The sequence below is a fragment of the Pinus tabuliformis genome, chromosome 3_2, assembly GCF_031772625.1.
Source record: "Pinus tabuliformis cultivar Carrire ecotype Pingquan chromosome 3_2, CPIR1, whole genome shotgun sequence".
NCBI classification, from domain to species: Eukaryota; Viridiplantae; Streptophyta; class Pinopsida; order Pinales; family Pinaceae; genus Pinus; species Pinus tabuliformis.
In genome coordinates this window covers 625,501,249-625,526,299 of record NC_142302.1, presented here as the reverse complement: position 1 = coordinate 625,526,299, position 25,051 = coordinate 625,501,249, and the positions used below count along the sequence as shown (strand labels likewise).

The 25,051-nt window shown below is 38.8% G+C and overlaps 1 protein-coding gene and 1 pseudogene across 1 annotated transcript in view; one reads left to right on the top strand and one right to left on the bottom strand.

The window, feature by feature from the left end:
* LOC149182184 (ABC transporter A family member 2-like) overlaps positions 1–24,050 on the top strand; it is a 184,946-nt gene extending 160,896 nt beyond the window's left edge. The window contains exon 16 of the mRNA XM_089416793.1: positions 23,309–24,050. Coding sequence (XP_089272919.1) covers positions 23,309–23,500 — 192 coding nt within the window. The 3' untranslated portion in view covers positions 23,501–24,050. The remainder of the gene's footprint in view (positions 1–23,308) is intronic.
* LOC149182185 (uncharacterized) lies at positions 20,783–22,970 on the bottom strand (annotated as a pseudogene).
* Positions 24,051–25,051: the final 1,001 nt, after the last annotated feature.

Genomic DNA, 25,051 nt, shown 5'->3' with positions numbered 1-25,051 from the left:
CTTATTCGCTACTTGTGGAGATGTGACTTTTATGGAGTATTTGCTATTGGAGATTTGCTTTTGCATTGGAGATGTCTTTTTGGGATTGAAAGAAAGTCTTTTCATGGAAGAAATTGTAAGTTAATTGTTGATTTTATTGTTTTGCATGTAAATGAATTAATGCTAGGGTTTTTCTATGATCCATGACTAAAAGCATATTATTTGTGGGAAATCTTGGTTAATTTTTGCATGTTAAATACTTCTTCCTTGAAATCCATAGGAGAACTCCTAGTGTGCATCTCCTATTTAATTTCTCCCCTCACAAAAAAATAGGGTTTTATAAAGTGGAAAACTAATTCCCCCCCTTACTCCAATCATTTGTCATTTATCTCTTAAATTTACCCTAAGACTCCATCAGCCAAGTGGCATTACGCATTGATTAAATTTTGTGTTGATCAAAAACCTCCAAAACTAAAATATTTTCTCCTTTATTATTTTCCTAGGCTTTTTAAGGCAAGTCGCTAGAGTTTTTCCTAGCGCCAAATTGTTCCTAGGGCATTGTGGATGCATGTTGGTGGATTTAAAACCTAACATTTGTCTCCTTGCTCCTTTTTAACACAAAATCTAGCTTTTATGGTGGTGAATCTTCCCTTAATAGGGTTGGCATCATCTTCTTTTAGTCAATCTTGTGCCTTGGAAACCGTAACCCTAACCTAGCTTCAACTTGAAGCATATTTTTAGGGTTTTTTCTATTGCTTTGTTGATCTAACTTTCTAGCAAACCCTTTCCTTGACATTTATATGTCTAGGTATTCTATATTGTTGCATGTCAAGAAACCCTAGCTTATTAAAGTCTTTATCTAGCCTTAGTGTACGATACATTGCTCCCTTATGAAGAAGAATTAAGCCTTGTCCAACATAGAGTACCTTCACCAAGTCTATTTTCATCTCCTTGATCTCTATACTTAGAGTTGTTGAAAAATGCAACTAGGTTTGGTCTTCATAAAATGTATTTGTCAAAATAATTTCTATTATTGTTACAATGACTTATTAAAGCATGGGTTTCATGCTTGGCTCATCATTTTATTAGTCAAAGTCCCCATTGTGGACTCCTAGGATTAATAATGAGTCATTAGAGTCATTGTATATTTTATGAGACCCTTCTTAGGCTTTCAAACAATGTAAAAATAATTATTTTTGAGTCAAAGATGAATTATGTAACCTCCACACCAAGTTGGCCTCAAGGAGATCAAGTCAGCCTCAATTGAGCAATTCAACCTCACCAAAAGCCTATATATTGAAGCAAATCGAATTTATTTGGACTCACTCTCTCTCACAAGTTCGATATCCAAAAAAAGAGCTGGGAAAAGTGCAAAGGTGAAGGAGGTTAAAAGGAGTGCGAGTTTGGTCAAGAAGGAAGGGAAGGACAAAATCGAAGTTTTGGGATGTCTCTCTCTCTCTCTCTCTCTCTCATGTGGGCTACTTTAGGAGATCGAAGTCTCTTTGTCAAAGTCGAAGTTGCTGTTGTTGCCAATTGATGTCGGAAGCTGCCAAGTCGAAGTTGTTGGGGTCGAAGTGTTGCTGCTACTAGGTCGAAGGTTGGATTGAAGAAGGAAAGGATATCTTGGTGTGGAGGAGGTCTGTGTCTAAGTTGAAGAGTCTCAAGAAAAACTATTGAAGGAAGATATTTTCACTGGGTTTTCCTCTAGATAGGGGTTTTTCCCTAGTAGAGTGGCTACATCTTGTGTCTTGTGTTTTTGTGATCTTCATGTGCACATAATATGGTAATTTCTTGATGAAAGATAATATAACAAATAAGTAAAATAAGCCAACATAATTCACAAGTAATTATCAAGAAAGAGAAATCTAACCCTGATTCTACTAACATTGGTTTCTCAACATGGTATCTGAGCTAAGGTTGAAGAAGATTGAAGATCACTTTGTTGGCTTGAAGAAAATGATTACTCCCTCTATGATAAGAATGGGATTCAATACTACAGGAAGATGGATCAAGAAGATTGTCTACTACTTATTCAACAAGGTCAAAAGTCAAGGGTTCTTAGCTACACTTACAAGATCACTTAATGATGATAATGCATGGATCATTGACAGTGGAGCATCAAGGCATATGACAGGGGAAAGTAAACAACTTCAAACTCTATCAAAGGAACCATCTTCTCATGCAGTGGAATTGGGAGACAACAAAAGCTATGTTGTTAGAGGCTTGGGATCAACATCTTTGAAGCTAGAGAATGGAGCAAAACTACATCTCAACAACATACTATATGTTCCAGGTTTGAAAAAAAAATTGCTTTCAATTTCTTGCTTAGAAGATAAAGGGGATAGAGTTTCTTTTGTTGATGGAAAGGTCTTGGTTTGGGGAAAAGATTCAAGTATTGATAAAGCTAGGGTTATTGGAGTTCGTGAAGGAAGCTTGTATAGAGTCATTACACCACCTCCTCAAGCCCTAGTTCATATGGAAATCAATCCCATTGAGCTATGGCATAGAAGATATGGTCATCTTCACTACAAGGTCATTCCCACTCTTAAACATCTAGTTCATGGCATCCCCGATATCAAAGAAGATCGTGAAGGAGTTTGCAAGGGATGCTATTTGGGAAAACATACAAGAAAACCATTTTCAAATAGTGAAACAAGGTCTAAAGAAATATTAGACCTCATACATTCTGATGTGTGTGGGCCCATGTTTGACAAATCACTTGGAGGTCATCTTTACTATGTAACATTTATTGATGATCACTCTAGAAAGACATGGCTCTACCTTCTCAAGAAAAAGGATGAAGTATTTGAGAAATTCAAGGAGTTTAGATGTGAAGTGGAAACCCTAACCGAAAGGAAAATAAAGACTTTGAGATCCGACAATGGTGGGGAATACACTTCTAAAGAATTGATTGCATATTGTAAAGAAACAAGAATTAAGAGGGAGCTTATTGTTCCCTACTATCCCGAACAAAATTGAGTGGCCGAAAGAAAGAATAGGACAATTGAAGAAGGTGTACGAACAATGCTCCTTGAACAAGACTTACCAAAATTTCTATGGGGAGAAGTAGCAATGACAGACGTATATATTCAAAATATAAGTCCTCATAGAATTATTGAAAATATGACACCCAAGGAAGCATTCACAGGGAAGAAGCCAAGTGTGGACCATCTCTGAATCTTTGGGAGTCCTGCCTATATCCACATTCCAAAGGACAAACAAAAGAAGTTAGATTCTACAAGCATCAAAGGGATCTTTGTTGGCTATAGTCTCTCCTCAAAGGCATATAGAATCTACATCAAGGAAGGGAGACACATTGAAGTAAGCAGGGACATTATTTTGATGATAATCAAAGCCTACAAAAGATCCAAGGATATTCCTATTGATTACGATGGCGAAGATCTACCTATATTTGAAGAAGAAGAAGTACAACCTGACAATCCTTCTACAATTCAAGAAGAAGAAGAAGGACCAAGTGAGCCTATTCAACCTGTGATCATACCGAACGCAAGGAAGAGGCCAAATTGGTTAAAAGCTACTCTTGAAGATGCTGAAGGACATGGAGCTGCGAAAGGAACCTTTAGAGAAAGAAAAAGGCCGAAGAGATATTCTGGATATGTTGCATATATGACAAGACTAATTGAAGAAGGACCATCTACATTTGAAGAATTTTATCATCAAGAAGTATGGAAGAAATTTGTGCAGGAAGAATATCAATCCATCATGAAGAATGAGGTTTGGGAAATCATTCCTAGACCTAGAGAAAAATTGGTTGTCACCTCAAAATGGATCTACAAGATCAAACACGTTGTTGATGGAAGTATAGATAAATACAAGGCCAAATTTGTTGCAAGTGGTTTCTTTCAAAAGGAAGACATATATTATCAAGAAACCTTTGTACCCACTACAAGGTATACTACCATTAGAAATTGGGTGTCATTGGATGCTAAAATGGGATGGAATATCCATCAAATGGACGTGAAAACATTTCTGGATGGGACCATTGATGAGGAAGTATACATTGAGCACCCCGAAGTCTTTGAGGTAAATGGCAAAGGTACTCATGTCTGTAGACTCAAGAAGGCCCTATATGGTTTGAAGCAAGCTCCTAGGGCATGGTATGCAAGAATGGATGCATACCTTCTAAGAATTGGGTTCATGAAGAGTTTTGTTGATCCAAATCTCTACATCAAGGTTGTGAATAATGAGCTAGTCATTATTCTATTATATGTGGATGATCTATTCATTACAGGTGTGGAGAGAAGAAGAAAACAAGAAGATGCTGGCAATTGAATTTGAGATGAAGAATCTAGGACTAATGCACTATTACATAGGTCTGGAAGTATGGCAAAATCCCAGGGAGATATATTTGGGGCAAGGAAAGTATATCATCAAGTTGTTGTAGAAATTTGGGATGATGGATTCCAAGCCCATGACTACTCCTATGATCACCAATCTCAAGAAGTTGAGGAGCTTCTACTCAAGTCTCATGGATCCTACCTCCTATCGTCAGTTGGTGGGTTCTTTGATGTATCTGGTAAATACTAGGCCGGATATATGCTTTGTTGTGAACATTCTTAGTCAGTTTCAGTTGGAGCCTCATCATGATCACTGGATAGGTGGAAAGCAAATATTGAGATATCTTAGTGGCACGATACATCACTTCCTAAAGTACAATAGCAAGGAAGTCAAGCCGGTTGGCTTCACAAATTCTGATTGGGGCGGCAGCGAGACCGACGGAAGAAGCACTACCAGTGGATGCTTTAATTTGGGATCTACCATGATCTCATGGATGAGTACAAAACAAGATCGCGTTGCTTTGAGTAGTGTTGAAGCAGAGTATGTGGTTTCATGTGAAGTAGGAAAGGAGGTTGTATGGTTGAGGAAGATTTTGATAGATTTGTTCGAGAAGCCTCTGGACCCTACTGTGATAAATTGTGATAATCAAAGTTGTATCAAGATGTCTAGAGATCCCGTGTTTCATGCTAGGATGAAGCATATCAACAATAAGTTCCATTATATTAGGAACTTGGTGAAGGATGGGATCATGAAGCTACAGTATGTCTCGACAGAAAATGAGGTAGTTGATATACTAACAAATTCTCTTCCTAATAAGAGGTTTGAATATCTTATAAGCATGCTTGGTTTAGTTGATATTATTGATCTTGTTGATGATGATAAAAGTTTGGAAGAGATTTGTTGAGGCCTTGTGTGTGAGACACATTGCCTGGGAGGACATCTGGTCGGCACTATGTGTTGATGTCTAGTTCCCAAAGTAGGGAGGGTGGCGTTGGTCATGGAGCTCTGACCTCGGATACGCACCTAGATCCTTGGGTTGATGGTTAGCAAGTAAGCCTGATGGTACCTAGAGAGGCTGAAAGCTTTAGTCCATCATAGTCCCACTCGGATAGATTGTCTTGGTCAGGAATCTAGTTCGTGGCATTGCGGTGCCTAAACTGTTGAGAGACCTTGGATAGATTGTTGTGGTCATGAATCTAGTCCATGGAATTGTGGTGCCTAAACTATTCATAGTTCATATAGTTTGAGATCTTCCTTATGAAAACCTCCCTAGTTAAGAGGGAGTGTTGAAAAATGTTACTAGGTTTGGCCTTCATAAAATATATTTGTCAATAGAATTTTTATTATTGTTACAATGACTTATTAAAGCATGGGTTTCATGCTTGGGTCATCATTTTAGTAGTCAAGGTCCCCATTGTGGACTCCTAGGATTAATAGCGAGTCATTAGAGTCATTGTATATTTTATGAAACCCTTCTTGGGCTTCGAACGATGTAAAAAGAATGATTTTTGGGTCAAAGATGAATTATGTAACCTCCACACCAAGTCGGCCTCAACTGAGCAATTCGACCTCACCAAAAGCCTATATATTGAAGCAAATCGAATTCATTTGGACTCACTCTCTCTCTCACAAGTTCGATATCCAAAAGAGAGCTGGGAAAAGAGCGAAGGTGAAGAAGGAGGCTAAAAGGAGTGTGAGTTTGATCAAGAAGGGAAGGACAAAATCGAAGTTTTGGGATGTCTCTCTTTCTCTCGTGTGGGCTACTTTAGGAGATCGAAGTCTCTTTGTCAAAGTCGGAGTTGTTGTTGCTGCCAATTGATGCTGGAAGCTACCAAGTTGAAGTTGCTGGGGTCGAAGTGTTGCTGCTACTAGGTCGAAGGTTGGATCTAAGGAGTGGTTGGCTTGGTGTGGAGGAGGTCGATGTCTAGGTTGAAGAGTCTCAAGAAAAACTATTGAAGGAAGAGATTTTCACTGGGTTTTCCCCTAGATAGGGGTTTTTCCCTGGCAGAGTGCCTACATCTTATGTCTTTTGTTTTTGTGATCTTCATGCACACATAATTTGGTAAAATACAAAATGCCTACATCCTATTGCTTGATGAAAGATAATACAACAAACAAGTAAAATAAGGCAACATAATTCACAAGTAATTATCAAGAAAGAGAAATCCAACCCTAAGTCTACCAGCATTGATTTCTCAACAAGAGTATCTTTATAAGTGAATACTAGGAAGCATCCCTTGTGGTGAAATTCCACTAAAGATCAAGAAGAGAATTGTTGAGGTGACAGTGGCAATATCTCCTCATTATTGTTACAAACTTACAAGGTCTAGCCCTCGCCTTGTGAACCCCATCACAAGGCTTGCTAGATTTTGTAGCAACAGTGCTAAATAAGAATATTGTAGAAAAAGTAAGTGTTTATAATCTTTCCTTTTCAGATGTTGAGCTTTGGCATGTCTTGGGTTATCTCTAAGAACCTAGGTTGCTCTGCTCTACCTCCCATGGATCTATCTGCTCCTCCTCCTTTGGTCTATCATTGTGACCAATTATTATTAAAAGCATACCCGTTCAATTGAGTTCATCTTGAGCTGGATAATTCTCTAAGAATCTGCAAATGGATGATCAATCTGCTTTTCATTGATTGCCTCATTATTATCTTCCATCATAGAACCAAATTCTATTCAAAATGAAGAAATCTGAAGGCTCATCTTCATTATAAAACACTTGCTTGGCCCATCGTTTCATTTATTAATTTCTAATAGGCTTAAATGAATTTTTTTCATCAGTCCTCACAAGATGTTAAGATGGAACACATAGGACAAGGGCCTATTGTCACCTTGACATGAGTTCCCACTCTTTAAACCCAACTCCTATTAGAGCACTATGAGAGGATTCCCTACATACAATATGCTTCACTTGAGAGATTAGTAGACTAATGCCTAATAATGGAGTCTAGGATAAAGGTAGGAGTTAATTATTATAGATTATACTAATATGGGAATGATATTAATATAGAAAATAACGTAGACTAACAACTAAAATCACTAAAAACTCAAGATATTTTAACTTTTATGAACCCAAAAGAGTGAGTAAAGAATGTTTTTATCAAATATGGAAGATATAATCAAATTGTACCTTTGATAAGGGGTTGTGCTATGTAAATATGTTTGTTGGCTTGTACCTTTAGATTTGTAAATACATAGAAAGAACATAGAAACATCAAGATAAAACCCCTTTGGGGGCCACACAAAAGTGTACATACACACCAGATTGATGATATAGGGGTGGAGGAAGTTAGGACGGAAAGAATATATAAATATATAACCTCCTAAGCTTCATGTTTACAACAAAATCTGCATCTGTAGCAAGCTGGAACAAGTTGTAGAGGTTTGGGGTCAAATCTCCTCTGGGTCACAAACCAAAAATCATTTCCAGCAAATATATATAACTTCTAATGGCTGGAATGTATCTTAAATAACCCTAGAATACTAAATATATACTTATAAAACAATTATGGAATTTAGACAATGGTTTGAATGAGTAAAACTTACTTGGATATGTCCCTTGCACTTGGAAATTTGTTGGATTTGGTATATGATTTGCTGTAGGTTACTACAAATCTGCAAAATGCTCAACATACCTTTGTGAAATATATGTGTTAGGTGCAGAAATAAAAGGTATATCTTGGATAAAATAGGGAAAATTTAGCTCAAGGCCCAAGGATTGACTAGCTATCCTAAAATAAAATTTATAAATGCAAGCTAGTAATATATATATATATAACAGTAAAATAATAATAATAATAAATATTTTGAGATTTTTTAAATAAACCAATTGTTGTAAATGAAACTTACCTTGGCCCAATATTACCGCTTCAATTGTCAAGCTGCAAATTACAAAACCTTCTAGATTACCCTTGCAATTTGGATAAGAAATGAGCTTGGAGTTAGAAGACTAATTACCCCCCACTCTTGTCTAAGACAGCTTCACTGGTTTCCAAACCCAACAAGGAGCAATTCCTCATGAAATATCTCTAGTCTCTAAGTCAACTATGGGGTTGGTTGAGATATTCTCCTACTTGAAGATATCCCTGACAAGGATTTGTCCAATCGCTTGGATCCAATATCACTGATCTCCAACGAAGGGTATAATGAACACTAGTGCCCTACTTATCCCCTCCATGTGACTATGTATCCTCTCAGTGGATCAACCCACAAAATTCTATGTAACCTGGATCTACTTGTGTCTATCTAATGAAGTACAATTACCATAGGCACTAAGAAGAAAAGGAATAGAAAAAATCAACCCACAATGTACACAATGTTTGTAAATGGAAAGTTCTATTATGGCATTATTATCTCATAGTTCAACAACCACAATGAGAGTAGGGGCTAGCTTTATATAATTTCTTTAGTAATGGCTAGTTGAAATCCTCTCTCAAGAAAATAATTTTTTAACTTGTCATTCACAACCTAGAGACGAGTTATTCATGAGAAAATATTTTTATTACAAAATTGCCCACATGAAGGGCTTGACTTGCTTGGTTTGACTACGGAATCAACTTGAGGAGGCAATGTTTCTCTTGCTTTGACCTTGGAAGTGCATAAGATGACAAATAATAACCATGAGGGGCACAATAACTTACTTGAGGGGCTCCAACAAATAGCTTGAGAAGGTTGTGTTGCTTGACTGAGGACTCAGCTTCGTGGCTAGGGGGCTCTAATGGTTAGGAAAAAGGGTCAATCCATTTGCAACAGCTACTTTTTGTCCACTCTTGGTCCAAAATCCCACTAACATGACCATAACAATCTCAACGTTCCACTTTGAAGATAAAACTATTAACTTGGAGGAGGCCAACTTGACTTGGATGGTCCATTTGACTTGAAGCTGCCATGGCTAGCTCATTATGGCCTCATACTTGCTTAATGAGGCAAAAAAGAAGCCCAACGACTCACCCTCTTTGAGCCCAATGGCTACATTGGCCTCTTCAATGGCTATCTTGACCGCACATGTCACTTCGAGAGGACATCGCATTTGCATGGATGGCTCATTTGCTAGATCCCGAACTCCCTTGGAAATCTAAGGATTCTGACACATGGATTTTGTCCAGCTGAATTTTTACATAACTTTTGATGTAAAGTTTTCCTCTACTTGCCAAGTTTTCACCATGTTTTGCCACCTAGAAGCCCTGCACGTCACATAGAGAGGGTACAACCACCTTTGACAACTTATTGAATGATTCCTTCACCTTTTATCAATTTTTTTATGTGGCAAGTCATCTATACATTATTCTAGGCAATTTGAGACCCTATTGACTTTTTGACACTGGGATCCATGTACTACCTTGAGAAATGTGAAATGATAAGAACTATGAGATTGCCATGTGGAGAATTGTATGCATCAAAGCCAAGGATGCATACAGACTCTGTGACACATGACCGTGTGATAAGACATAGGTGAGCAAGACATGGGATGGCCTAGCCCTAAGTTGAACACAATCAAAGGTTCCCTCAAACCATGAGTCCCAATGAGATCCACTCCAAGTCTTCCAATCGTATCCAAGACAAAGGATCTAAGAGTGGGAACCAAACGAACTAGCTATGGTTAACCATAATAGGCCTAGGATACCTTAATATATAACCTCACATGGCCTACACAGATTTAACCTACATCCTTTGGACTTATAGTAGCGTTATAAAAAATGAAAAAATAACGATACGTACCCCTATTGAGATGGGGGGTAACAACTAGCTTCAATTGAGGACACATGCTCCACCCAAGAGGATGTGAGAACCTTAGAATCTCCACTTCTAACTTCTAAAACAATCTCACAAGATAAACGTCAAATGCTAGTGAAAAAATGGGACATGAAGTCTTATCCCTTCCTAGAGATGGAAATAAACCAAAGCATCTAAGCTAAAACAAAAATGCATAACTAATGTATTAAAAGGAAATAACATCACTCAATGAAATGAAATCACACAAACAAAATTTGGAACTAACTTACTCTGGGACAAGAATGTCCCTGATAGCATTTAGATATTACCTGGATAGAAGACTTTTAGAAGGCAGCTTTTCATCATCCAAATGGCTAAGATATAGAGAGTTATTACCTACAGCTTCAACAATTTGATATGGGCCTAGCCAAAGACTTTCAAATTTACTATGATTACATGGTTTCTCACCTTTCTTGTTCCAAAGCACCACCGAATCATTATCTGGAATTCTTGTCGATGAGATTTTATGTCAAACTTCTTCGTCATTTCCTGGCTTTTGAAAAGATGATCAAATGCCCATCTTCTGCTCTCATCCAATTCTACTAACTAATCAACTATGCTTTGTGAAAGTGCTGCATAATTTTGTACACTAGGAGTTTTAGGTAAATAGGAAATGGGACCTCTATTCCATAAATCAACTCAAATGGGCTCTTCCCTGTTGAACCTTTCCTCATGATACGAAACCAGCTCACAAAAAGATAGAAAAGATAGATCAACACCTTATAATTCAGCCTCTTCGAGGGGGCAACCTCCTTTACATTACACAAATGAACAATTCTTGGATGATTCAAATGACAAAACCTCCTTTCTATATATAGGAGTCTAAGGGGTCACAATATAACCAAGTCGACTGATCTGATATTGATCTAAGACAAACAATTAAGGTATTACAGACTCATGTGCATGGATGTGCCTATGTTATTTTATGCGACGAATCGATAAGATTGCGAAATACACAGGCACTAAAGCAGTTAGAGAAAACATAACAGGCAAACATGTAAACACAACAAGTTTAATAAGGAGTTCACCCAACACTCCTGGGCTACGTCTCCCGGTCCAACCTTCAGTGGTGGCCTCTCTATTATGTTTTCAAAAGCAAAGTTTTTACAACAGTGAGCTCAATTTGAGTCTCACACAGTAGATACAATTCAGTAGGATTGTACTTGGATCCCCCAAGTCTCTGGAGTACACAAACTCTCCTTACTGAAACTCGACCTCTATTGGTCACCGTAGTATGAGCCCAATCTGAGACTCACACATGACAGGCATATACAGAGGAGTTCGCTTGAACCTCTCAAGCCTTCTCTGGAGCACACAGACTCTCTGACTCTCTCTGTCTCTGTCTGGCTCGATGCTGCCTTTGCTTCTGCAGGTCAGCTCGGCTTCTTCTCTCTGCTCTCAGCTTTTTGCGTCTAACTAACTCTACCTCTTTCTCTGTCAGTTCGTGGCTTTAAAGCCAATCTGCTTTCTGACTGTTCGTTTCCGCTTCTCAGCTTCTTGATTCCCCGCCTCTGTCCGTCCGAATCCCTTCTTTCGGTGTTTACAGTCACTGCATAACGCTTCACAGGGAGGTGGCCACCTATTCTGTAACGGATGAGTGCGTCAGTTCTCTCGAACATGTTTGAACGGTCGTTATTTCTGTTTGCTCCAAGAATGCCCGCGAAACCGAATCTTTTGCCAACTCATCATCCCTGTCGGACTTCAAATCCCATGTGATCTTGCTCTATAACCTCGTCAAATCCGGTCACCCATCAGGATGCATCTCCACCGTTGATTTGGGCCCCCCAAATCCTACGGTTGTCGCTCATATCGGGCGGTTGAGTAGCTCGATAGTTACCCACCCGATGTGAGCGGTTTTCTCTCTCTTCCACTGGATGCGTGACGATCGATGTGTGGCATCGGGTGGGGCTTGGCTGAAACCACTTACTGCCTCGAGCCCTTCCGATATCCTGCCGGTTTTGTGGAATCCCGCCCCCAACAGAATTGGCACGATATCCGTTACATTTTATAACCTTTCGAGTCCGGGCGCTTGGGGCTTTTCCTTCTTTGAGGGGTTTGCCCAACGATATGCAATTAACGACTTGTCGCTAATTGCATATCAGAAACCACCCCCGTTTCTCGAAAAGGCCTCCCATTTTGCTAATTCGTGACAGCGCGCGTTACCATGGGCTGACGGTCTGCGCGCTTGACCAAGGGTCCTCGTTGCTCCGCGCTAATAAAAAATTGCAACTGTTACAAGGATATCTCTGATAAGCTTGACCTTCATAAGACTTTGAAACTTGGCATAATTTTTAAGAGTTCATGAAAACTTAGAGTGTGTTCTAGGATCCAATTCGGATCACGACCTTCCCACTGAAAAAGCTTTTGGACCACCAAAAGTTGGTTTTTAAGCATCAATCAAGTGAGGGTATAAATTCCTCGCTTGCCCAATTTCTATCCATCTTGCACTGCTTGGTTTTGAACCTTTGAGCCCAATCCTAAGGTACTCAACATCCCCTCTGTGCGTAGTTCTCACCTTTCTGTCCAGAACTGTATCTTCCTGCAATTCATTGAGATATTCAGGCAACAGATCATCAATAGAAGGCAATTGACTCTGCTCTTCGGGATCTTCGATCAATGAAGGTTCAAACAGTCTCAAGATTTCTGCATTAACTACTGAATAGATGTGCATGTAAGTTGGCAAATCAAGGCGAAAAGCATTCTCACCGATTTTCTCAAGTATCTTGAAAGGACCATACCTTATCGGCTTCAGCTTCTTACCTTCACCTTGCATTTTGTCTTTGCTGATATACAGCCAGAATTGATCACCAACTTGGAAACTATGCTTAGTCTGATGCTTATCATGCCTTGCCTTGTACTTGGCTTGGCTCTTTTCCAACTGTTCCTGTACTGCCTGGTGAATCTCTTGGATTTGTTCAATGAACTTGGTTGCCTTGTCCACATCACTGTGTCCATCAACCACTATGTCTTTACCAAAGACAAAATCCAAGGGAGACCTTGGTATGAAACCAAAACAGGTCTCAAAAGGAGATCTCTGTGTAGAATAATGTTTAGCTCGGTTGTAAGCATGCTGCACATAACACAGATGTTCATCCCAAAGCTTGGGATGCTTGCTGCAATAACCTCTGAGCAACTGGATCACTGTCCTGTTGACCACCTCTATTTGGTCGTCTGTTTGCGGATGAAAAGATGTGCTCTTCTTCAGTCTAGTGTCCATCAATTCCCACAAACTCGACCAAAATTTCCCAACAAATCGGGTATCTCGATTGGATACAATGGAAGTGGGTAATCCAAAATGAACCCATACATGCTGAAAGAACAACTTTGTTGTTTGTTCAGCTGTAATCTGTTTGTTACAAGGTATTAAAATACACATTTTGCTGAACCTATCCACAATAACATATAAATAGTCATGACCTTTTCTAGATTTAGGCAGTCCCCCAACAAAGTCCATGGAAATACTTTCCCAAGGATGAGAAGGAACTGGTAATGGAGTGTACAAGCCTAGTTTTCTATTGCTGGGCTTGCTTTTAGCACACATAGTACACCCTCTTACATATCTAGAAACTGTCTCATTCATTTTTGGCCAATAACAAAATCTTTGCAGCTGTGCAACTGTTTTACTTACACCAAAGTGACCTGATATTAGAGAAGTGTGTGCTTCTCGAATTATCTTTACTCTTTCGGTTTGAGGAATGCATAACTTTCCCAAATGATACAAGAGTTGGTCCTTAACATGATAATCCAATTCTTCTACTTGTTTGCCATGACTTAAAGTTGCGTATACATCTTTAAAATCTATATCTTGAGCATATTGTTCAATGTAGCTTTCATGCAATACTGAATTATGCTTAAGTATAGTAGATGCATTTATGATTGGTCTGGACAACATATCTGCAACTTTATTGTGTATGCCCTTTTTATATCTGATGACAAGATGAAACTGTTGTAGAAAACCCATCCACCTATAGTGTCTTGATTGCTGCAACTTAGTTTGTGAGTGCAAATATTGAAGTGGTTGATGATCAATATGTATAACTGTCTCTTTGCCCATTAGGTAATGTTTCCATTTTTTCACACTCTGTACTAATGCATACAATTCTTTATCATATGTGGGATAATTAACTACTGCAGAATTAAATGTCTCAGAATGATAACATATGGGTTTACTGTGTTGCATCAACACTGCTCCCATGGCATAGTCACTGGCATCCATTTCAATCTCAAAGGGTCTTTGAAGATCGGGTAGTGCTAGTACTGGTGTTGTACTAATCTTTTCTTTTAAGGTGTCGAAGGCTTTCTGTTGTTTGCCTCCCCACTGAAACACCTTGTTCAATCCTGTTAAAGCATGTAAGGGAGCTGCAATCAAGGAAAAGTTAGAAATAAACTTTCTCCAATACTGTGTTGCTCCTAGGAAGCTTCTAACTTCTGTAGCAGATTTGGGTTTAGGCCAGTTTACAATCACTGCAACCTTAGAGGGATCTATCTTCAATCCACCACCCCCTACAATGTGACCCAAATAATTCAAAGATGTTTTGCCAAATTCACATTTTGATAGTTTAACACAAATATTTTCTCTTTTCAAAACATCTAGAGTCTGCTTTACATGCTTCAAATGTTCTTCCCATGTTTTACTAAATATAAGAATGTCATCTAAATATACAATGACAAAATCATCAATAAAAGGCTTGAGTACATCATTCATTACTCTCATGAAAGTAGCAGGAGCATTAGTTAAGCCAAAAGGCATAACCAACCACTCATACAATCCCTGCTTTGTTTTGAAAGCAGTCTTCCATGCATCTTGCTCTGCAACTCTGACCTGATGGTAACCACTATGAAAGTCCAACTTGGAAAAGTAAACAACTTCTTTCAACTCATCTAATAAATCATCTATGCGAGGAAGGGGATAACGATTTTTTATTGTTATCTTATTCAGTGCTCAGTAATCAATGCAAATTCTCCATGAGCCATCTTTCTTTCTCACCAAGACAATTGGAGACCCACAAGATGATGTGCTAGGTCTTATGAACCCTTTCTCGAGCAGCTCCTGTACCTACTTCTTGATTTCTGCATTCTCTAAAGCAGACAACTCGTACATTCCGATGTTAGGCAATGGAGCATCTTGCTGCAAATTAATATCATGTACTATTTCCTTTTTGGGTGGCAGACCTTTAGGTTCTTGAAATAGTATATCATATTCTGAAACAATTTTTTCTAAATCAGCTTGCTGTTTAGCATTACAATCTTCAAATACATTGGTTTTATCATGTTTCTTTTCCTTTACAACCATCAATAAAAATTGCTTGCATGAATTTACAATTGTTTTCATGTGCCCAAAGTTTATGAGAGTGTAATTATTCTTGAGTTTATGAGCTCTTACAGTATATTCAATTCCATCTTTAACGAGTTGATACTTGTTTTCAACTCTATAGAAAATGGCTTTTCTATCATACAAGTAAGGACTTCCTAAAACAATTCTACATATATCCAAGGGAACAATATCTAACTCAATGTTGCAGGAAGCGTCCCCCCCGCCCGGTTCCAAGGCCCGAAGCGCGTACCGTGCGGATGCGTCCAGGAAGCGTCCCCGGAAGCGCGCTTCCGCCTGTTTTGGACACTTCCTGGACGCTTCCACCTGTTTTGGATGCTTCCGCCTATTTGGGATGTTTGTTTGGAGTATAAATGCAAATATATATATATATATATATATATATATATATATATATATATATATATAGGAGACGCTTCGCTTCCTAGATTTTTGGAAAATGACGCTTTCGCATCCCCGCTTCCAAAAAACGTCCCCGCTTCGTGCAACATTGATCTAACTCAACCTCATCTACAAATGCTGACCCAAAAGAAAACCTAAGTTTACATTGTCTAGTCACTTGTAGCTTTGCTTTATCACATAACCAACCTAATGGATATGGCTTTTTGTGAGGTGTGGTTAGTAATCCCAGTTTCTTTACAATTGCTTCAGAAATTAAGTTTACTTGTGAGCCACTATCAAACAAAGTATCAATCTTTTGATGCTTGGAAATAGCTCTAATATGAAAAAGCTCATGTCTTTTGCTCTCATTTTCTTCGTTATCAGTAGATTATGCATAATTATTAGTAGATGCTTCAGAAATTTTACCTTTTATACCTGTGGCTGCGATTGTTGTTTCATCCCCTGAGTCTGACCCCAAATCCTTCTGAATAGCTGCAACAGTCTTCTTCTTTTTGCCATCGTACTTCTTGGGATTCAGCTCCGGATGCAGAATCTAGCAGTGTTCATCATCATGCCCATCCTTCTTGCAATGAGTGCATGAAGGTTTGGTCTTTTGTACAACATTTGCCTTCCTCTCTTTCCATTTCTGTTTTCTCTTTTCCTTGTTCTTGTTTGCAGTGGGTTTTGATGATCCCCCAACTTTTGGGTTCACATTCTTGCCTCTAGCCTCTAGATGTGTAGCCTGAACAGATACCTCATCTATGCTAGTGGGATTAAACATGAGAATGGTATGTCTCAAATAACTATGTAGACCACCTATATACTTCAACAAAGTTTCAGGTGAGTCTAAAGAAATGCCTAGAATCAAAGCTCTTTTCCTAAATTCTTGGGTGTAACTTTGTACACTTTGCCCTTTCAATTGGCGAAGAGTTTGCCAACTCATCATAGCTTGCTGCATATAAGCTAGTGGATAGAATTGTTTTTTAATTGCAGAAACAAATTCATTCCAGGTAGAAAGAATTTTACCATGCTTCTTCAAATCAGCTTGTGTCCTGCCTTCCCACCATACCAGGGCGGTGCCTCCAAGGCGTAGGCTAGCCAGCTGAATCCTTCTCCTTTCTGAATCGATGTTTGGCACTTTGCAATATACATCAATTTGTCTAATCCAATTATCTAGCTTTTCTGCATTCAATTCTTTGTCATAAACTGGCAAATCAAACTTCACATCTAGTTTAATCAAAGAAAATTTCTTCTTTTTCTTTTCAAGGCTTTCTTTGTGTGAAGAAGAGGATGATGAAGGTGATGATGGGGGAGATGGTGGAGAGGGCTTCTCTTCTTTTCCTTTGCCTTATGGGTAGGCAACTAGAAGAGGTTCTTCTACTCCTTTATCTTGTTTGGAGGTTGATGACTCTTCACCTCTACCTTTCTTAAATTCTCTATACATTTCTTCTACCATGGCTCTCATGGTCATGAAACTGTCCATGAACTGGGAGTCTGATTCCAAGGGACTTTCTTCTGACGTTTTCCTCTTAGGATAGACTCTTCCGATTTCTGAGTTAGCTTCGACCAACTCTCCTTCTCCTAATTTAAGCTCTGATCTAGTTATCATTCAACAAAAGAATCCAGCACAAGCTTGTCTAACCTTAGTAACCTAGAGCTTTGATACCACTTGATCTGATATTGATCTAAGACAAAAAATTAAGGTATTACAGACTCATGTGCATGGATGTGCCTATGTTATTTTATGCAACAGATCGATAAGATTGCGAAATACACAGGCACTGAAGCAGTTAGAGAAAAACATAACAGGCAAACATGTAAACACAACAAGTTTAATAAGGAGTTCGCCCAACACTCCTGGGCTACGTCTCCCGGTCCAGCTTGCAGTGGTGGCTCTCTATTATGTTTTCAAAAGCAGAGTTTTTACAACAGTGAGTTCAATTTGAGTCTCACACAGCAGATACAATTCAATAGGACTGTACTTGGATCCCCCAAGTCTCTGGAGTACACAAACTCTCCTTACTGAAACTCGACCTCTATTGGTCACCGTAGTAGGAGCCCAATCTGAGACTCACACATGACAGGCATATACAGAGGAGTTCGCTTGAACCTCTCAAGCCTTCTCTGGAGCACACAGACTCTCTAACTCTCTCTGTCTTTGTCTGGCTCGATGCTGCCTTTGCTTCTGCAGGTCAACTTGGCTTCTTCTCTCTGCTCTCAGCTTTCTGCGTCTAACTAACTCTACCTCTTTCTCTGTCAGTTCGTGGCTTTAAAGCCAATCTGCTTTCTGACTGTTCGTTTCCGCTTCTCGGCTTCCTGATTCCCTGCCTCTGTCCGTCTGAAATCCTTCTTTCGGCGTTTACAGTCACTGCATAACGCTTCACAGGGAGGTGGCCACCTATTCTGTAACGGATGAGTGCGTCAGCTCTCTCGGACATGTTTGAACAGTCGTTATTTCCGTTTGCTCCAAGAATGCCGCGAAACCGAATCTTTTGCCAACTCATCGTCCCTGTCGGACTTCAAAGCCCATGTGATCTTTCTCTTTAACCTCGTCAAATCCGGTCACCCATCGGGACGCGTCTCCGCCGTTGATCTGGGCCCCCCAAATCCTATGGTTATCACTCATATTGGGCGATTGAGTAGCTCGATGGTTACCCGCCCGATGTGAGCAGTTTTCTTTCTCTTCTGCCGGACGCGTGGCGATCGATGTGTGGCATCGGGCGGGGCTTGGCTGAAACCACTTACCGCCTCGAGCCCTTTCGATATCCTGCCGGTTTTGTGGAATCCCGCCCCCGACAGAATCGGCGTGATATCCGTTACATTTTATAACCTTTCGGGTTCGGGCGCTCGGGGCTTTTCCTTCTTTGAGGGGTTTGCTCAGTGATATGCGATAATTGCATATCAGAAACCACCCCCGTTTCTCGAAAAGGCCTCCCGTTTTGCTAATTCATGACAACGTACGTTACCATGGGCCGACGGTCTGCACGCTTGACCGAGGGTCCTTGTTGCTCCGCGCTGATCACAAATTGCAACTGTTACGAGGATATCTCTGATAAGCTTGACCTTCATAAGACTTTGAAACTTGGCATAATTTTTAAGAGTTCATGAAAACTTAGAGTGTGTTCTAGGATCCAATTCGAATCACCGACCTAACAATAATAATATAAAGGCACAAAAATAACAATAAAGGGATTGTATGGGGCACAATAATAACAATATGGGGACAATAGGGGCACAACAATATTAATAAGCGATACAACGACAATAGTAATCGGGGAATCACTAGTATTATAGGGACCCAACATGCCCCTCTCTTTCAAAAAAGTGTTGTCCTCAATGCTTGAGTAGTTCTAGATGCTTATGAATAAAATTCTCATCCTCCCATGTGGAATCTTCAGCAGATAAGTTCTTCCACTTGATGAGATACCTCGAGATTGATCGATTTCGTAGCTGTCGAGTTCTTGTTTTTGTGATCGCTTCTGATTCCAATATAATTTTTCCTTCCTCGTCAAGTTCTGGCAATATTGTTTGAACTGGGAGCTTGTCGCCTATAACCTTTTTTAAACATGAAACATGGAAAACTGGGTGCACTCGAGAAGCTACAGGAAGCTCCAATTTGTATGCCATAGTACCAATATTTTGCAACACGTTGCACGGACCATAATACTTTGGTGATAATTTATTATCCTTCTTAGTTTGCTTGAGGGACATTTGTTTATATGGTTGTAACCGTAGGAATGCCCAATCACCTACATCAAAACTTCTTTCGCTATGATGTAGATCTTCCTGTTGTTTCATTCTATTCTGCGCCAACGTGAGGTTATCCTTTAAGAGTTGGAGAACTTGTTGTTGATGCTCGATGTGATGTTTCATTGCTTGAACCTTAGATTTTTCTCTCAAATATGATGTGATGGATGGTGGCTGATATCCATAAAGTGCCATAAATGGGGTCATTTTTGTTGCAATATGGAAGGAAGTGTTATACCACCATTCAGCCAGAGGCAACCATTTGACCCATTGTGTCTGTTTATCAAATATAAAGCAACGAAAATATCCTTCCAAACATTTGTTTACTATCTCAGTTTGCCCATCAGTTTGAGGATGATAAGATGAGCTATGAGCTAACTGAGTACCAAGACAAGAAAATAATTCTATCCAAAAATTTTCAGTGAAAATGGGATCTCTGTCACTTACAATAATCTTTGGGTTTCCATGTAACTTTTGAATTGTTTCCATAAATGTAGTAGAAACTGCACTGGCTTTAAATGGATGTGATAATGCACAAAAGTTTGCATACTTGGTAAGTCTGTCAACTACCACCATGATGACACTCTTTCCTTCAGAGTTGGGTAAACTTATGATAAAATCCATTGAAACTTTCGTCCAACGTTGGCTTGGAATGGATAAAGATTGTAATAGACCTAGGGTCTTAATTGTTTCAACTTTGTTTTGTTCAACAGGGAAGAGCCCATTTTCAACTCGCTATCCCACTTTCTCTTGTTTTTTCCGAGTGTCTTCTTGATGATGTCCATTAAGTTTTTATTGCTTGACTCAGCTAATCCATTACCTTGGGGATAGTAGTTTGATGGAGGTGACAAGATAATGCCATAATCAAAATCGAATGTTGACAACTTTGCTGAACTGAAGGCTTTGGCATGTTTGTTGTTATCTTAGCAGGCACCTCGAATCTGGTGATGATCTTATCTTCAAGGAAGCACATGACTACCTCATTGGTTGTGTTCGTGGTGGGTATGGCCTCCACCCATCTGGTGAAATAATCTGTAGCACTCAAAATCCATTTATGACCGTTGCTAAAGTTATCTTTGAACTCTCCAATGAAATCAAGACCTCATTGTTGGAAGGGTGCTTCTACTTTAGATAGAAGATTCATAAATAACATCCATATCCAGAGTCTGAATGCTGTCGCATAGAGCTGTAATGTAGTATGCAGTTAATATGCTGTTTTGATAACAAATTTATGCAGGATTCTGTTTGAGGTAAGAGCCTAACAGCTTCCTCAATATGGTGCATACTTCCCAAGCTCATCAAGCAGACTTCAAACAGTACCTTCAGATGAAATGCAGATCACTAACGAGAAGAATGACTAACAGTACCTTCAATCTTCACATGGGCATATTATTCATCTTTGAATGTCAATGTATACTTACTCCCCCGAAATTAGGTCAATGCCTACCCTTGAAACCCTTAGAATTTGTTTATAACTTATGTAGGGCTGACCTGAAAGTTTATCTAAAAAAATGTAACTTTGCTTTAGGCTGAGACTCCTTAATTATGGCTGACTTCAGAATACTTCTCTCAAAAAGCAGTTGAAGATATCAAAGTTACAAATGGCATATGCTATGTATGCAACAGGGTATGCTTTGTTTGTAGGATCTTTATTGTCCTTGTGATTCCTCTCAGGCTTCTTTATCCCAATCTATCCGAAGCTGGATCTATTCTCTTTATAAGTTATAAACTCCCTTGAAACTGATGTTTCATCCTGGCTCCCTAGTGAATCCTTTTTGGTTCCCAAAAGTGCAGTCAAAACCCTTACAAGGTGTGGCATACATGATGGATCATAAACTATTACATCTGCTCCCTGCACTACGGTATTGAAGTTCACCTGCAGAGGCTGATTCCCATGTTAGATATCTGCATTCTATGGGATCCTGACAATCCTTTTGTTCCAACCTTTCCATGATGGCTGCCTGATTTGCCCCTGAGTTAAACTTCGTATTGGATAAACTAGACAAGTCTCCATCACTTAATATGACCTTAGGGGCTTTAACATTAGCGAGACATATGCCAACTAAACCCACACCAGATCTCTCCTCAAAACAACATTTACTAGAAGATAGTTGTGGATGAGAAAACAAAACCTGAGATAGGAACAAAGTTGATGACCAAATACAACACCCTGTGCCTCCTTCAAGCATGTTAAGAGATGACCTCAGAGTCAGTCATCATCACTAATTCTCTGATCTGTTGATCCTTATGCCAAGCAGGGAAATGATTACCACATGGAAACATGAAAATTGAAGTTCTGTAGCATTTCCCTGTGTTTTGAGATAAATCAGAATCTATTTGCAGCAGATCATCCAGTCTACTGGACTTGGCACAGAATATATCCAAAGGATACTTTTGAGACCAAGTTTACATAAATGAATCTTGCAGTAAGTCAAATACTGTGTATACTGTTTATCCAAAACATCCAACACTAATCACATAACCATACATGGAATCATGAAGTATAATCATCAAGTGAGCTAATCCATGCAACTTGAAGCACCAAGGGACATATCATGAGGGGTAACAGGGAGTAGAATACCACAAACCTGCCCCATGATACAGGAATCCTCGAACAAGTACCCCAGAGCACCTATTATCAACATATATAGATGAGGAGCCAACGGGTACCCTGCACGAATGGATTGATGTAAGAAAAATTGCGGGGACAAGTCATAGTTGACAGAAGCAAAGGCCGAAGTGTTGGTGAAGAGGGTGTTCACCATGGCAACACACCTAGACACAAAACCCATGCAAGTTAGCATTTCCAAAATAATAGACCAATGAACTCAATCCTAAACTCTGTCAAAATCATTTTTCAAAATAAAGGATTGCTGACTAATCTCCATAGCCCACTCCATAGTCTCCCATGTGGAAACCATGACGTGAAGCATGAATCTCCCTTGAACAATACCATCCTACAACTAACACACAACATATCTTGCAATCAAGTGGATCCTCTTAGCTAAAGCCTTAGCCATGGTTTTATGAGCAACTGTGAGCAAAGTGATAGACCGCCAAATCCTAATGGAAACTCTAAATACGTACTTGGGAATAAGTTTGACCAGCCCTTGATTGACAAACTCTGAGAGGCAACCTAAAGCAAACACTTACGCAAGTAAACAACAAAAATCATCACCTATGGTGTCTAATATGGCCTTTTTGAACTCACAAGGAAGACCATCCATACCCAGTGACTGGCCATTCCTCACTGGCCATTCTGCATGGAAGTCGAAGCAGCATAAAGCTCCTCCTTGAAAAATCTTCATATCTGTCCCGGTCACCACCACAAACTGCAATGAATAATCAAAAAGTTATGTTTTTGTTGAACTCATTTCAGTTATCTGCAAGTTAGTCATGCTAACCTCAGAATATATAATTACCAGAAGTACATGAATCTTGGGATAAGTACTCTTCATGTTTGTCGTGCAAAACAATACTTGATTGTTGTTTTTCCAACAAAGTTCTAAACCAACTTGCATAGCTGTTTTGTTTTTCTAAACCAACTTGCATAGCTGTTTTTGTTATTCCTGTAATATGCCATTTTCTTGCGCACATAAATGTTATAAATGGAGCAGTAGATGGGTATGTTGATGCTATAAGGCCACTGATGGCTTCTGAAAATCACCTAGTAGGAGTAGTCTTATTGTATCCAGACTTCATGATAAGACTCTGGGAGTGTCGTGCCTTAGTTGTTGATTGGCCTTAAAAAGTGCATTTGTATGATTCATCTTAATTGGTAATTTATTTATGTCAGATTCCTGTTGGGGCAAGGTTTGTCGTGATTCCTGGAACAGAGTCAGCAGAAAACCCTGGTGGGTTGATGGTGGAAGTATACTGGGACCAAGATGAAACCGGAGCCCTTTGTATTTCTGGCCACTCTAACGAAATGCCATCGCTACCACATCTTGTAAATACGGACAACATGTTAGCAATCGGCAGAAACTGATCAAGGTGGTCTTTTAGAAGACCATCTTCCAGCAACTCCTATAGAGTTGGTTACTGAAGAAGATTGTATTTCGGCCTCGAAGAGGTAACTGATTTGTTTTGGATTATTGAGATGTACAGAAGATGCGAATTATGTGAATATATGTCAGAGAATTCCATGAAATTAATAGAGAAATGGAATTGAGTGTATACCTTTTTTTTCATACGTTAAAAATCAGTACATATGTCATAAGTTTGTCTGTAGTCCACATCGAGACCAGAATAGATCTATAGCCAAAATCTACATAAGAGTATATACTATATACCCTGCAATTGCAGCATCATCACCACCTTTGAAGCTTTCAATTCATTCTCCAATCATGACATGTCCATTACTTTAGTTCCATTGTAAGAGATTTATGTGCGGTATGTATCGATAACCCGTGAATTGTGAAGGTCATCCTGAAGCTGTTCTCATCTGTGCAAGCAAGAGTGAAGTCATTGTAAGAGATTTATGTGCTGTATGTATCGATAACCCGTGAATTGAGAAGGTCATCCTGCAGCTGTTCTCATCTGTGCAAGCAAGAGTGAAGTGAGGAGCAGCTTTGACTGTAAACTATATATGAGACGGGCTTGTCTCTTTTTTATATTGAAGGCTAAGGTAGCTAATAATTTTTATGATCCATCAATAATGCGTGATTTTAGCTTGAATTAAAATGTGTGCAAATTTAATATGGATTAACCATTTTTTAAAATATATCACAAACTACAAGTTCAAAGTTATATTTATTCTTTGGCATTATTTTTTCTTTAGCATAATGAATTATTAGCTTCGAAGATGTTAAAATAAAGTTATTATAAATTTATTATTAGCTTTGTAGATGTTAAAATAAATTTATTATTAGTTTTGCCGATGTTAAAATATTTTTTTTGTTTTTCTTAAAATTAAGAGGTTCAATAAATTAAATTAATTGATTTATAATTATAAAAATTAACTAAATCATAATTTTATTTTAAATCATTATTATTATTAATTAAAAAAATCAATATATAAGTTATATATATATATATGCATTTAACAAAACACAAAACAAATTTTTTATTTATAAAGATTTATCTCCACCACTTCGAAGATTTTTAATTTGTAATTAGATTTTCTTATTATATCATGGTTTATCAATATCACATTCTCAAAAATCATAATCACCTCATATGGCACTTGTTCATATGACATTTTTTTTAATTAATCAATTTTATTAAAAGAGAAAAAACGACATAATTGTTCACATCAAACAATGAATTTTTTTCTCACCATAGAGAGACCTTGAGCTTGAGGAGATGATGCCAGCCTAAGCCGACAATACCCACATTATGCAAATAAAATTGCATGTCACTGGTCCCAGGCCTTAATCACCCTATCCATGGTGAAAACCTTCACAAACTAAGGCTTTTAGCTTCTTAATTAAACCTCATGCGGAAACGTTTCAATAATTATCCAATAGTCTAAACCTTAATTAACCCTTCCAGCGGAATTTTATTCAACCCTCATAAACTTTGGTTAATTCTATACCCC